At 41.4% G+C, this 14839-nt stretch overlaps 2 protein-coding genes and 3 non-coding genes across 5 annotated transcripts; all 5 read right to left on the bottom strand.

Annotated features, from left to right (window-relative positions):
• Window positions 1-1935: 1935 nt before the first annotated feature.
• Window positions 1936-6785, bottom strand: rpl13 (ribosomal protein L13). Its single transcript, XM_063189031.1, has 6 exons — window positions 6673-6785; window positions 5965-6082; window positions 5322-5463; window positions 4271-4444; window positions 3055-3111; window positions 1936-2140 (listed from the first exon to the last, which is right to left on the bottom strand). Exons 2-6 carry the CDS (start codon window positions 6066-6068, stop codon window positions 1982-1984), a joined length of 636 nt encoding a protein of 211 aa, XP_063045101.1. The 5' UTR covers window positions 6069-6082; window positions 6673-6785; the 3' UTR covers window positions 1936-1981.
• LOC134439418 (small nucleolar RNA MBII-202) lies at window positions 4007-4087 on the bottom strand. The gene has a single exon (XR_010032761.1). It is a non-coding gene; the product is annotated as a small nucleolar RNA MBII-202 (small nucleolar RNA).
• LOC134439419 (small nucleolar RNA MBII-202) lies at window positions 4559-4645 on the bottom strand. Its single transcript, XR_010032762.1, has one exon. It is a non-coding gene; the product is annotated as a small nucleolar RNA MBII-202 (small nucleolar RNA).
• On the bottom strand, window positions 5590-5671 carry LOC134439420 (small nucleolar RNA MBII-202). Its single transcript, XR_010032763.1, has one exon. It is a non-coding gene; the product is annotated as a small nucleolar RNA MBII-202 (small nucleolar RNA).
• A 3744-nt stretch (window positions 6786-10529) lies between the features above and the next one.
• gcshb (glycine cleavage system protein H (aminomethyl carrier), b) lies at window positions 10530-14389 on the bottom strand. Its single transcript, XM_063187863.1, has 5 exons — window positions 14041-14389; window positions 12258-12337; window positions 11935-11998; window positions 11674-11805; window positions 10530-10935 (listed from the first exon to the last, which is right to left on the bottom strand). Exons 1-5 carry the CDS (start codon window positions 14189-14191, stop codon window positions 10835-10837), a joined length of 528 nt encoding a protein of 175 aa, XP_063043933.1. The 5' UTR covers window positions 14192-14389; the 3' UTR covers window positions 10530-10834.
• Window positions 14390-14839: the final 450 nt, after the last annotated feature.

Genomic DNA, 14839 nt, shown 5'->3' on the forward strand with positions numbered 1-14839 from the left:
AAAACGCAATCTCATCATGTGTTTTATATGCTCTCAAGCTTCGTGAACAGTATGCTCATGAGAGTCATGAACAGTATGCTTATAATGTCTGACATTTCCACAACCCCTCCACGCAAGCAGTTTTTTTCTCTCCTTTTCAGATTGTTTGCTGAGAGAATGAGGACCGGTTTCCTACACCACTTAATATTTCCTGCTCCTGACATTTACTCATGAAAAGGACACAGCAGTGCAGTTACCGTGGAGATGACCATCGGTCAAGACAAAACTGCAGAAGGCAGAAGTGTGGTTTTGCATCCCTCTGTAAATAATGCCTCCTCATCTGAATGAGGAACGGAATAATACAGCCTCTCACTCATGGTCATTGTAGAGCACTCCACATATTAATGACACCTATAAGGTTCTTTCTTTCTCTTTTTAAGTGTGAGCGACATGTGAAAACAATTGCTCAGATATTAACATGTGCATTTTCAATTGCTCATTTTTAATGTTCAAAATTAACCTATCTATTAATAATTAACAACCATATTTTCATGAACCATTACCAAGGACAATACTGTACATTGACACCCCCCCCAGTCTTCTTCACCAGACAAAAAGTCTGCCTAAAGTGACAGCCTTCACTGCACAAAGCCTGCTCATCAGCTTGCATTTATTGGTTTCTAGCACCCCCTATTGGCAAATTGAATTTACTGGCTTGGTCTGGACAGAATCACATCAACTGAAGCACAGGTCAGTGATGGTGTGATGTATTTTGGCAGCTTTCCTGCTGAAGGTGAGAGACATGTAATCAATGGCACTGCCGCATCCCAATATGTTGCTTCTCCCAGATTCACACTCAAAAGCTTTGTCTGATATCCCACTACGTTACTCTATAAGCAGATGAATGAGGAAAAGCACAAATTAACAAATTGAGTCTTTCCTCACTTTTATGCGAGCCCATACCCGGTGGCGCACAGACATTTTGAAGGCCAGGTGAAGAGGGTGGCAGTGTTGGGGGCATGTGGAACTTCTGGCTGCCTTAAACTAGGCTATAGAGCAGGGCTATTCAATTGAAGGCCCCAGGGCCTGATCCGGCCCTTGCATGGCAAGGCTCTGAACAAAATGAAAGCATAGGCATGTGATCCATGTATATTGAGTTCGGCCCTTTTATCGTGAGGAACTTGATCAACTAGCCCTCAGTGACTTAATTGAATACCTCCGCTATAAAGGGTAGATATACCTGGGCATTGTCACATGCTTTTGATCATGAAGCATTTGTAGATCATGTCAACATGCACCACAATACCGAGACAAAAACCTTTCAAAAAAGAACTGTCCAGAGAATGTCAGTTTCGACCGGGCACTTCCATCATTAGACTTTAGGGATGCACGATGTGAAAAATTTCGGCCGATACCGATATTGCGGTTTTGGCCGATAACCGATACCAATGTTTCTTTTGGGGGGTTTTTGCAATTTAATACAGACTGACAATGATGCAAACAAACATCTTAAAAAACATTTAAACTTCCTGTGATAAAATTAGATAAAAATAGACAAATTAGAAGACAATGAAAGTCAGTCAAGTCGAGTCTTTTAGAACCGTAACATATAAAAAAAATTGGCGTTAACATCGGCCCAGTTATAGCCATCGGGCCGATGTCCGATGTGTTGAGAAATGTCAAATATCGGCCGATACCGATACATCTGGCCGATACATCGTGCACCCCTACTTGTAAGCTCAAGACCTTCATTAGGATTTAATACAAGTTTATATACACAGGACAATTGAATTCGGTACCATGCAAAGTGCAACTTGACCCTTTTAGGCCATTACTGAAACAAATCCCAGATCAAGAGCATTGCAATTTAAGATGCTACAATGATGGCAACTACCGTTGCTTATGATGAATAAATGATGTGACAATTACTGAATCATAAGCAAACAAGGATCCATATTCTTTTGACAGTTTTTTATTTTGAGCCTCATACAAACAAAAGTTCTTATTTCTTCTTCTCCACATCCTGCTCGGCTGCCTCCTTTGCCCTCTTGGCGCGGATGCCAAACAGGCGGGCGTTGGCGCGAGCCATACGCAGGCTGGCGAAAGCCTTGAACTTCTTCTCGTCCTCTGTGATGACGCGGGCCTTCTCCTTCTTGTGCACCTGTGGACAACAGAAAGGCAGATATTCAGGACTTGACCACACGGTTATGAAAAACCAAGCATGCACCAAGGGGAAAAGACCAGTCATCAGATCTACATTAAGAGTATCATCAAGTGGATACAGTAATTCCAGAGCGTTTTTGTCATCACTTGACTGGATATGAACGAAGGCAACCTTTAGGTGGAGCCTTCCGCAGGAATTAAATACACCAAATTGATAGGTAATTCAGCTGAACAGGTCATAGAAACCAGCTATCAAATTATTCGTTTAGTGGCTTGTAGATTATCAATCAGTTATAGATGCAAGTAAACAATCTCTGAAACACTGAAAAGCACTGCTTTGCAACCACGACTGATCTTACATTTGCCTACCAGTACAAATCTAAATCTTCATAATCATAAGCCAATAATTTAATTTGAACTACTTCTGGAAAGCTCAAAATGATTTACAAATGGGTAAGCAATACAAATGAATAAATGACTCCATCATGTAAATGGTCATTCAGTGCATGCTTGTTGGCAGAGGTCACGGCATGAAAAGTAACACATCTCTCCCCTCAAATCTGAACACTTCTCAACCCTTAGACATTGAACAGAATTAAAGCATTTCCATGTAAAGGAGGGAAAATCAATATAGAACCATTTAATTCTAAAAAAATTGAGAACTACGGTAAAAACCATCATGGAAATGTGCCCAATCTTGAATGCTGCCGACATGGCAAGCCAACACACGCACCACTCAGTAATGGACATTCTGTAACAAATACTGCATTTGTAGAGTGAGAATTCATTGACCAGATTTTCCTAAATTTGACATAATAAACCTTTGGAAGGCTGAGAGGGAAAGAAACTGCCCCAAAAGACAAACTTTTCTCTGAAAGATGCTTGTGACCCAAGTATGGGTGTCGTACTTACGTTCTTGATGGGCATGATGGGTCCAGCAAGCTGAGTGGCCATCTTGCACTCCTCTGCCTAGAGACATGACAAAAGAACAACAGAATTAGAGACAATACTCACACCAACCCAAACTGGTCTACATTAAATACACGAGGTATATGCAGAGTTCCGTTTGATTTATATCTTTCCATTACACTATGGTTTCGAACAGAAATTGTCAAGTGCAACTGTTAAACTCCCTGATAAAACGTCTATAGGATTTTTCTGGCTTCATTATGCCGTGTACAGACCAAGAGCGAACGGAGCGAATGAAGCGACGGAAGTCATTATTTCTCTATGGAGGGCACGCGACCTGCGCTACCAAAGCGAATTCGCCAGGAGCGAAGCTTCTTGCGCGACCAGAGCGAATTCGCCAGGAGCAAAGCTTCTTGCGCGACCAGAGCGAATTTTGACGATTAAACTAAATCTAACCGCAGGCGAAATCGCTCTGACGCTGTTCGGCGAAAACCAATCGGAACGTTCATATCTCCGAATGACCCAGGCTGTCAAGCCAGAGCCGTTATGTGATTAGCTGAATCAAACATGTCAATGCTGCGTCTGGAGCGAATACAGCAAATTCAAGGCGAAACTTCTTCTGCTACCCACGCTACCAGGCAGCGTAGTTCGCTCTTGGTCTGGACACGGCATTATGATAGGATGGTGAAGTTGTGACAGGAAATAAGCAGGGAGAATCGGGAGGGTTCGGCAAATGACCACGCACCGGTATTGAACCACAGGTCGCCCATGTAGCAGTTGAGTGCCCAGCCGACTGAGCCACGGCTGGGCAGTCTATTGGATTTTAATCTGACTCTTGCAGCTGCCACATGGGTAACAGTAATATGAGCTGGACAGTTTACAGAATTAACATTTTGCAAGACTAGAATCCCTCAACAGGTTTGAGAGGCCAGCATCTTGAAACTTAAAAAAATAAAATAAAATATGAACAGTCATCAGATAAAGGGGTTCAAGAGTATCATCAAGTTGATACAGAGATTCCGGAGATTTGTCGTCATCTGACTGCAGGAACTAAAAATGTATTTAAATAAATCCTGGGTAATAAAAAAGAGCTGCATTTCAAAGTGGGAAAATATTTTCTCCACAGAAGTATCAAAAACCACACACCATACAAGCCAAATTTCTTTAACTTGTCATAACATTGCAATGACGTGTGTGTGTGTGTGTGTGTGTGACTTACAGTGCTGTCGCCCTTCTTGGGTGCGGAGGCCTTCCTGGGGAAGACGATGAGCTTGGAGCGGTACTCCTTCAGCCTCTGTACGTTGAGCTGCAGGGACTCTGTGGATCTGTTGCGGCGGCGGTGGTCCACGGCGATGCCGACGGTGCGGGCCACCTTCTTGTTGATGCCGGCAGCCTGAAGGGGGACACGAGGAACAGCAGAGAGCCCATTATAACAGGTGTTCTCACTAGAGCTACCGCCGCAATGAGAAAACAGGCGTAGAAGTCTCAGCTGCTGCGTGTGACCAATGACAAGTTTGCAATTCAGACAGTCATCAGATAAAGGGGTTCGAGTGGATCATCAAGGTGATACAGAGATTCCGGAGATTTGTCGTCATCTGACTGCCAGACATTACAAGATGGGCATAAACATCGTATGAATATACAGATTGCGAACAGCCAACTGGTGGGAACTGGGGCAAGATTTTTTTTAAGCACAAGATTTGCGATACATGTACAACTACAGAAACGCACAATTCCAATCCACAGTTGGGATTGGATCATAATAGCTACAACACTGATGTCGGAAAAGACTATAGAAAAACCATTAACACATATTTTAAGTCATCTACCACATATACTTCAAATCACCCTAGTACTCAACCACAAACAATTTTCCAGCAGTATCTCAAGCAAAAGATTCAGTTCCGTTTGACCAAGCAATGGCATCACTACACATCAAGGCGGGTCACAACAGATAACACAGAACACCAACCATCAAATCACACCAACAGTGGGGCCAAGAGAAGTTCAACTTGCAAAAAAATGAAACTTCAACATGTTCCTAAAAACTCTTCACCACTGAACTTGTGCATCCATCCCGATTATTACTGTACACCAGTCAAACTGGGAGCAGCTTATGGACAAACTTATGTTGGCTCATGAAACATATCCATCCAGATGTAATCTAGCATTCAACATGAAGGCAATGCAGTGCAATACATTTGGCACAACTGAGTGCAAGTCCAAAGTGTGAAACATTTTTAGTTTGGCAATTTAAAGCTTGCGAATACCTTCAGCTCCTCCAGGGAGAACCCACGTCCAGCCCGTGCCTTGGTGTGGTATCTGATGGTGGGACACTTCACTGCTGGTCGCAGGGGTCCGGCGACGGGACGAGGTGCGATACGGCGAGCCTTTGCCAGACGAGCCTTACGTCTGTAACACAGGATCAAAACAAGATACTGATGTTAGCACAATCTGGAAACGTCCAGTCTAGTATAACCTACCATCAATACTCATTCTCTCAGTGAGTCTCTCGGTTTCTGTGTGACCAATGAGAAGGTTGCAATTCAGACAGTCATCAGAGAAAAGGGGTTCAAGAGTATCATCAAGGTGATACAGAGATTCCGGAGTATTGTCGTCATTTGACTGTCAGACATTACAAGATGGGCATAATCATTGTACAAATTTACAGACTGTTGACAGCCAACTGATGGGAGCTGGGGCAAGAACATTTTAATAAGCACAGAAAAAGATTGGTGATGCATGTATAACTACAGATACATCAACACAATAAACCCCTCACAATTACAATCCACAGTTGAGATTGGATCATGACAATATTCATTGATGGTAGGTTATAAGCATGTAACCGCCTGATCAACGATGCAGGGATGTGCCAAATATGACTCACAAAGTTTTCAAAGCATTACCTACCTGCGTTGTTTCCTGGCTGGCTGGTTGAACCATGTTCGCACTCTCTTCTGCCAATCTTTGTGGAAGTGGGGGGTCAATATCATGCCATTTCGGCTGGGTGCCATGGTTGCCTACCTCCCTGCAAAGGAAAGGGGGAAGACAACTTCAGCTTGTTTACTTGTCCACCTACTGCAAGCATGTAGTTTGTGATGCGCACCCGTCGCTCCACACAGAACAACAGTGCATGGGCAAGTTTTGAGGCAAGCATTCCCATTTAGATTACCACGCGTCAACAAACTGGGTGATGATGGCAGATCATGAGAGCACAGAATGGCTAAAGCTAGCCAGTAGGCTATGCTAACCAAGGTGTTGACAGTGACAATTACAACGAAACCATTCTCATTTATCACAGCATATGTTGAATATCATGTACATACACAACGCTTCCATTTACATTTTAGCGGAGATCCACGTATTATGAAAGTCCACAAACCAGTAAGCCATTTAGCCAGCATGAGTAGACATGCAGCGGGCAGAAATCGGTGCTGGTGTTCATCTTGGACTTTAACATGTACAGTCGCTATTTGTACCAGATAAAAAATAATACCACATACACGTAAAGGACACCTTGTACAATACTAACATGCAATTCACAACTTATGTACTGACACACACATTTCGGATTATAATAGATAAAGTTACTGATGGCCTAGGTGAGATTTCACGTACCGTTGGGGACGAAAATGGCCGAAAAGAAAAGGAAGTAGCAGAGCGGTGCATTGTGGGATATATAAATCACAACCAATGGAAACCCTTGGTTGAAAACGTCATTTTCTTCGTGTGCATCTCATTCAGGATGCTTTTGGGATATGCTGCCTCTCCTTGGTCAAGAGAGGAACATACAGTAAAACTAGAGAAGAATCAAACAATGATTAAGAAATTATCAGGGGTGGAAAAGTAACTTATTACTTTTACTCAATATTGTACTTGAGTAGCTTTTATGAATACTTTGTACTTTTTAAGTAAATTTTTAAATTAATACTTTTACTTGTACTTGAGTACATTTTGACCCAAGTACTTTACTCAATTACACTGGAACCTGGCCTGAGTGCTGAGTAAAAAAAATTGACTGAGAGACAAAATGCCATGCACAATAATGCCACAATCCGCCAGAAATGAAAGATTGTGCAGGATGGCACACAGCATTTCCACTATTTTACTATCTTGTATCAATGTATTGGATGATGGCTGGTGCCAAGCAAGAGATAGAGGTTATGGAGGACGATATTCAAGAAAAATAAACATGACATTCTCAAGAGGAAAGCTAATTAAAAGTAACTAAGTACTTTTACTCAAATTACATTTTAAGTGAAGTACTTTTTACTTTTACTTGAGTACATTTTTAGATAGGTACTTTTACTTGTACTTGAGTAGAATTTAGGCAAAGTAAAGATACTTTTACTTGAGTACACATTTTCTGTACTCTTTCCACCTCTGGAAATTATTAATATCCCATTAAAGGTGCAACGTGTAATATTTTTTGTAGTTAATTTCCAGAATCCATGCTGCCCATTGACAAATGTTACCTTTTTAACAAATACCACCACCATCAAATTCTAAGTATTCATTGACTGAGAAAATTGCACTTTTCATACATGAAAAGGGAGATCTTCTCCATGGTGCGCCATTTTGACATTTTTAGATGGAAAACTTACTGTGCTTTGGTCATACTAGTAAATATTGGTGTATTATTCAGAAAATATTCATGAAAATATCAAATTTGGCAGCACAGTTTCAATGAGCTGCATAGTTGCAATACCTACTCTGGCCACCCTGCGCCACTATCTTACACGATGCACCTTTAAAGGGACACTGTGTGAGATTTTTAGTTGTTTATTTCCAGAATTCATGCTACCCATTCACTAATGTTACCTTTTTCATGAATATTTACCACCACCATCAAATTCTAAGTATTCAATATGACTGGAAAAATTGCACTTTTCATACATGAAAAGGGGGATCTTCTCCATGGTCCGCCATTTTGAATTTCCAGGAACAGGCATTTTTAGCTGCAAAAATGACTCTACTTGGACCATACTAGAAAATATTTGTTTATTACTTAGTAAACTTTCATGTAAAGATGAAATTTGGCAATTTCAATGAGCAGCATAGTTGCAGTACCTTTTTTGACCATTTCCTGCACATTGTCCCTTTAAGGTACCAACTAGAGCTACTACCAGGAGAGTGCATAATAAAAAAAAGGCACAACGTGCGGTATGGCTGAAAATGTATTATTTAAAAAAAAAAAAAAAAAAAAAAAAAAAAACATTACACAGAGTCTCAGCTGTGCCATGCCAGAATGTCTGGATGACATTGGTTAGTGTTATTTTTTATCTTATTTTTAGTCTGGATAAGCTTAGGGGGCATTGTGGTTAACCGTGGATGGACACTTTAACCAGAATCAGGAGGAAAGGAAAAATGCCACAGATGTGTATAAAATAACATATCCTTTGATCTTTCCCTTCCCCTTCCCCTTCCCATCCATTTTTTTCATAACCCACTTGGAAAAGCTTTTATGCCTTCATTTAGGATAGGACAGTGAGAGAGCCTGACAAAAAATAAGTGGGAGAGAGAGAGGAAGGAATGATTGGAAAATGACCTTGGAATCAGACCTAGGTCGCTGGCATAATGGTATGGTGTCTTAGCTCATTAAGCCACAAGCCCCCCTTCATGAAATGTTTAATGGGAATACATACGTAATTAGTGGGTTTTTGTGCATGAGGTTCCAAAGGAACAACAGACAGACAGACACACACACACACACATACTGTAATGGGACCCCGTGCTCACACCCATCACCACCCCTACTTGTCCCTCTACCAGAGGATGTAATGTCTATGGCCGGAGGGCCTGCATACTAGTATGCACGGAGTTAAAGCCTATAAAATATGAAATGATTCACATAGTCATGTCATGACTTGTGCAACTTGTGCAAAGGATCTCTCTCCAAAAGCTAGATATTTATATGAGAGCCATTTTTTACATGTGAGGAGACAATACCATACAATACAATACGATACAATATATTTTATTTGTCATTGTGACGAGCACAACGAAATTGAGCATTTCTTGTTAAAGCAATAAATAAAAATACAAATAAAAAAGAGTAGTTTGTGTAAAAACTATGCTCTGGTTGCATAATTAAGTTCTGTAATGGCCGCTGGATAGAAACAGTTTTTTAGTCCGTTTGTCCTGGTTTTCATGGACCTGTATCTCTTGCCAGATGGTAGCAGTTCAAGCACATTGTGAACTGGGTATGAATGGTCTTCTAGAATGCACTTGGCCTTTTTTAGGCAACGGCAATCTATAGACTACCAGTACATTGGGGACAGAAATCAGTTTAAAGTTCACCTGATAGGCTTGTGTTTGAAGGGTTAATGAATTCTACGCTCATGATAAAGTCAGTAGTCTTCCAAACAGGTTAAAGGCACAATAAACAGTCTTCCTACTGTATGCTGCTCTATTTATACTCTGACCTCATCATTAATGATTGATTGTCTTGCTCCCCCACGGTGCATCTTTTATCTTAATCAGAGTGCAAAGGTCAAGGAGTGTGGAGCTGCACCCTGGCTGTGAGGGGATGGCGAGCTCCTGTCTGCACATACATCACGTGCAGAGGAGCCATGTGGAAGACCCACTAGACAACAGGCAACGCAGCAAACTACTCGACAGCCCCCAGGCGGGTCCATAATCTCAATCATTGGAATAACTGGTTAGACTATTGTCTCTTTTCTACTGCTGGTTTCCTGGTAGGCCTACAGCTTGACAAAGCGTGACTCGGCTGCCACTTTTTGCATTTCGAATAGGCACGACACAGCTCAATCATAATGCAAAAAGTGGTGGCCGAGTCGCACAGTAGGCCTACCTGAAAACCGGCAGTGGAAAAGAGGCATAATTTAAGCATTGCGGTGCCAGCCTTCCAAGAGTTGCAGAGGCTCACTGCTCAGTACAATTTAAAAGGACTTAATTTCTACAGGCTTGGGATTTTCATTTGTTCATTCTTTTACTTAAACGGCAGCAGTCACTAAGAGTAGTGGGTTTTTGACTGGAGCCTCAACACATACAGTAGATTACCTTTATGGATTAAGGTTTTGTACACCAAGACTACCATGATCACAGCATAGTGTAGTGCACTGTAGTGCTCAATGCCAAGGGTGTCAGAACGAGTTTTAAAGTGGTGGTGCATTTTTTTTCTTGATTCTTTATTTCTTAACAATGTTACTGCTGCTGCACTCCACTCATTTGTCTGCAGTAAAAGTTGAGAAAGCCTCATTTAGGGAGCCCAAATGTGGAGATGCAAATGCACCGCTGCGCATCCCCCCTTTCCGGCACCTATGCTCAATGCATAGCACAGATGCAGACCATACCTCACTGTGAATCGAGTCTGGTGCAAGAACGTGCTTTTAGCAAAACATAGGGCAGATGAGAAAGTGACATCTCCTTACTTTATGTGTAGGAACAACAATTTGTATATCAATGGTAATATGCAAAGCACTGCCTGTGCACAAAGAAACTGGGCATTTGAATCACAGAATTGTGCTTTATTTTGTCACTTTGTTTACAAAGAAAACTTAAAAAGATCAACGTCGAGCTGGGCCCAACCATTTCCTGGTACAAAACTGCCTGAAGCCCTTTGAAAAATGATTTAATATTCGAAGTGTTACATGTGGGTTTTTGGTTAACATTTGGAATGAACTACTGTTTGATCACCGTCTCAATCAAAATAAATACAAAATAGGAATAGTAAAACATTAGCATTTGCCCATGATATGGATCCACAGAAAAAAAAAATCATGATTAATGTAAAAGAAAGACCAGAAATATCTTTAGACTATTCAGTGTCAAGTGATTTTACGAATTTGCCATATGCGTCTTCATCCATCAATCCCTCAAGTTCTCCAGGATTGTCAATGGACATCTTGATGAGCCAGCCTAAGAGTGGAAAATAACAATTACTATACAATACATTGCTAAACAGTTCAGTTGGGGACAATCAAATCTTTAATGTATACCTGTGTACATACAATTAGAAATGTCTGTATTAACTTCATATGTAGTAAAATATCAATATGCTCTATGGAATTGTAGAGACTCATATTGCGGTAGGAGGGTTATTCTACATGATCTTTGCACTATTCTGCATCATTGTGATTATTAGGGCATGAAGTGGTTTGTCTTTATATTTCAAACCTTTTGAAAACTCAGAAGTGAGGTGTAATGAGTTTCTAAACACGACAAAACAGAAGGTCGATGGTAAACACCATTAGAAGGTGACTACCACAGCTTTGTTCCCTCTCCTTTACATCTGAGTTCATGCATTGTGCATTTTGTCCACAATAGAGATAAGACATTCAACCAGGTTCACAAAAAAACGTGCAAACATTTCTTGTCGATCAAGAACGCATTTTTTTTAAAAGGTGCACTGTGTACTATTTTCAGTAGTTTATTTCCAGAATCCATGCTGTCAGAAATAGACATTCTAGCTGAAAAATGTACTGTACTTTGGTCATACTAGTAAATATTAGTTTATTATTTAGTAAATATTCATGAAAAGATCCAATTTGGCAGTAGACAGCACAGTGTCAATGAGCAGCATAGTTGCAATACCTACTCTAGCCACCATCCTACACAGTGCACCTTTAATACTGAAGGTTCATATGACATACTCACCTCCTTCGTAGCAGGCGGAGTTGACTAGCCCAGGGTTCTCCGCTAGCTCTGTGTTGATTTCCGTTACCTCCCCCGTCAGCGGAGAGTACAGCTCGCTGGCGGCCTTTACACTCTCCAGCGCTCCAAATTCCTCTGCACAAAAAAGAACAGCGAGTGTGTTTGGTTTAACCAGAACGTGGCTCAGCATTTCAGAAATATCTTGGCTGTGGGGGTCAGTGACCATGTCATAACGACCCTTTTGAACCATGCTAGGTGTCTTACCCATTTGTTCAAGCTTTTGCCCAATCTCTGGCATCCCGCAGTAAACAATATCTCCTAAAGCTTCCTAAAGACATGGTGGAAGGGAAAGAGTGAAGGACAGTCAGTGATAAAAAGACAGTGTTTAAACAATAATAAAACTGAAGCCATAACATAGCAATCATACATGACTTGTGGGGTCATTCAAACAGAGGCTTTTTCTCTCTGCCAGGCACAGTCTGAATGGCCCCCAGATCTGTGCATTTATTAAAACCGCTAACTGAAGTGAAATGAATGCAATTTTAAGATTGACAGGTTTTTGGTGCCAGACATGGTAGGTTGTGTACCTGAGCATAACTGCTGATGCCCACTGTGCCAATGGAGCCCTCCACTCGAACCCACTCATGCTTGTCTGTGTATTTGAGAGCTGTAGGTAGAATCAGAATAGGCAATTAGTGTTCATTGATACATTTCAACATACACAATTTGCACCAACAGAGGAATGTGCAAAGCTGACCATCAACTATTCCAACTGGGACGCCATCCTGGGCGGTTGCCGTTGCCCTTCATTTCCCCCTGGGGATATTAATGAGGTTACTTCACTGTTTACTTCCAGCAGATCAACATTGCTTGATTATATCTGACAAGGGCATTATCAATTACATATAACTGTCTGCAATGACTTGGTCTTCTGTTGTAATTGCTTCAATAATCAGGTTCATGTTAGAGTTCAATATTTTTGGACATTCCTCGGGTTTAAAAAAAAAAAGCTCACAATTGCCATTGCAGAATCGGGCCACATTTTTACGCAAGACCTTGTGCAAGTCAGCCCCAAGGGCCACTCCCCTGGAAGTCACAGCTTTATTGGCCATCGATGAATGAACCCATGTCAAACCCCTTTGACATTAGTTCTACGGTCCAAAATAGCAACTATTCCTACAGGTTAACTGAAACAGAAGCCATCACATCTCACACAACTACACTGCATTACATTAAATGTAGGCATCCATACAAATGCCATCCGCAATAAAATATGTTTAGTTGACATGTCCCCACCAGCCAGCTATGTACCAAGTGCCCTCATACCATCTGCCATCTTTCAGACACAGCGGCGGTATTTAAATGGCTCAACAATCTTCAATGGCAGCAGCAGACCATGCATGCAGAAAAAAATACAGGTTCAAACCAGATTGTGGACAGTGCTGGATGAGAGGAGCATGGCTGAATATTCTCAAAGACTCACACCATGACTCTTATTGGTCTGTATTTAAAGCATCCAGCATCCCCACTGAGGATTGCATGCATGGACAAAAGGAATAAAAAAGGGAATACATTAAGATTACTTAGAAATACATGAGATAGTTGTGCAAATGGATGGCAGTTGCATTAAAAAAAGGCAATGACTTTCAGTATAGCCTCAAACTGGCTGGTAGAGGTCTCATGGTGTTAATTTTGTCCTTGTGCGCACACGAGACACACGAGTATGTAACTAAGTTTGAGTACCACGTCGATATCAGGCTCTAGCATAATTACACGCGCATGATTCTATGGAAGAGCACACGAATCAGCATCGGATGGCCCTTAGAACTAGATTGCAAACTCTATCGTCAAGACACACAGCTGGAATTTTCAGTCCATCATCTGCACGTTTGCAACACTGCCTGAGACTTTCTCTCCAGAGTGGGTGCACCTGACCTGCAATCATTTAACTGTCTTCCTCCCAAGTTAGACAGACTATGCGTTACAATGTATTCGTTTAAAACAAAGATAATTTGATGTGTCGACGACAAGATGATGCTAACTATTTTATCATAGCCCACACTGAGAACGTGTTTAACGTTGCTAGCCCTAGCTTTGGGCAACATCCCAAATTCCAATGTTTGAACTTTGAAACAGGCTTCGAAGGCTTTGTCTGTGCATTTGTTTTTACACGTTTAGGTTAAAAGAACTTCGCCGCAATTTCACTAAAAACGTATTACTATAACAGTCGTAGTAGTAGTACATTTCACCTGTGTGGTTTGTTTTTGTCAATCTTAGTTTTAATCTTTTCCCTGTAATGAGTAGGCTACTAGCCCATTTCGGGATTCACAACTTGCATCGCCCTCTTCACAATGTTTGGATTTTTTTTACCTGATGCGAGACTTGAAGTTGTGCTCAACGTGCGTTGAAAGTTTGTCCTCAAGAAATACTGACACGAGGAAATCTGGGTAGATCTAGCTACCAATGGTAAAGCAGCGGAAAAGTTTGAAGAAACACACCGGAGAGCTGCATACATCGCCATCTTCACAAGGGGTCTGTGTAATAACTAATGCCACTGCACTGCACTCGACCGTGAGAAGAGAGGCGCGCAGTCCTACTCCGAGGCGCGCTCCCGACAGAAGAAAGGAACAGTAAGCACAAGGGTCCAAGTTCGAGGCCCACAAATAGCTATCTTTGCTGACAAAGCCCTTATCATATTCGGACCAATCTTGAGTTCAGAGTTCCGGACAGCTGATGGAACACGTTCTTCTAATCACGTCTGATGTTGGCCTGAAAAGTGGAACGTCTTCTATTCCCGTGGTCTTCTCTCAGCCCCCTCTTGCAAATTGATTTCCTAACTCATATGGTGGGACGCAGTTTACAATAATTCTAAGCAAATTCTGACACTTACGCATGATGTTCATGTATGAAAGAGAGCTCATATCTGTTAGCTCATCTAGTGGCTGTGTTCTTGCAGTGCAGTGCTTCAAGAGTCTCATCATGCTTCTTACTGCTGAAATATTGACTCCTTGACACCAAATCACATTATCCACATGTACCACTTGGTACTTGCACATTAGTTACAAGGTCTTTCGAGAGCTCTGTAAACCAGGTTGGACTACTTCTCCCACACATGTCCTTTTTTTTTTTTTTTTTTTTTAATTATTATTATTTACATGCACACTAAGTC

This window comes from Engraulis encrasicolus, chromosome 22, assembly GCF_034702125.1.
Source record: "Engraulis encrasicolus isolate BLACKSEA-1 chromosome 22, IST_EnEncr_1.0, whole genome shotgun sequence".
In the NCBI taxonomy this organism is placed as follows: Eukaryota; Metazoa; Chordata; class Actinopteri; order Clupeiformes; family Engraulidae; genus Engraulis; species Engraulis encrasicolus.

Bases quoted from the DNA above. Each gene is read 5' to 3' on its own strand.
- rpl13 (XM_063189031.1), bottom strand. From the start codon at position 6,068: ATGGCACCCAGCCGAAATGGCATGATATTGACCCCCCACTTCCACAAA. The intron at 5,464-5,964 runs GTAGGTAATGCT...CCTGTGTTACAG, and splicing joins CCAGCCAGGAAACAACGCAG to ACGTAAGGCTCGTCTGGCAA. The intron at 4,445-5,321 runs GTATTCGCAAGC...GTCCCCCTTCAG, and splicing joins TCTCCCTGGAGGAGCTGAAG to GCTGCCGGCATCAACAAGAA.
- gcshb (XM_063187863.1), bottom strand. From the start codon at position 14,191: ATGGCGATGTATGCAGCTCTCCGGTGTGTTTCTTCAAACTTTTCCGCT. The intron at 11,999-12,257 runs GTACACAACCTA...CCATGTCTTTAG, and splicing joins GCATCAGCAGTTATGCTCAG to GAAGCTTTAGGAGATATTGT. The intron at 11,806-11,934 runs GTAAGACACCTA...TTTTTTGTGCAG, and splicing joins GCAAAAGCTTGAACAAATGG to AGGAATTTGGAGCGCTGGAG.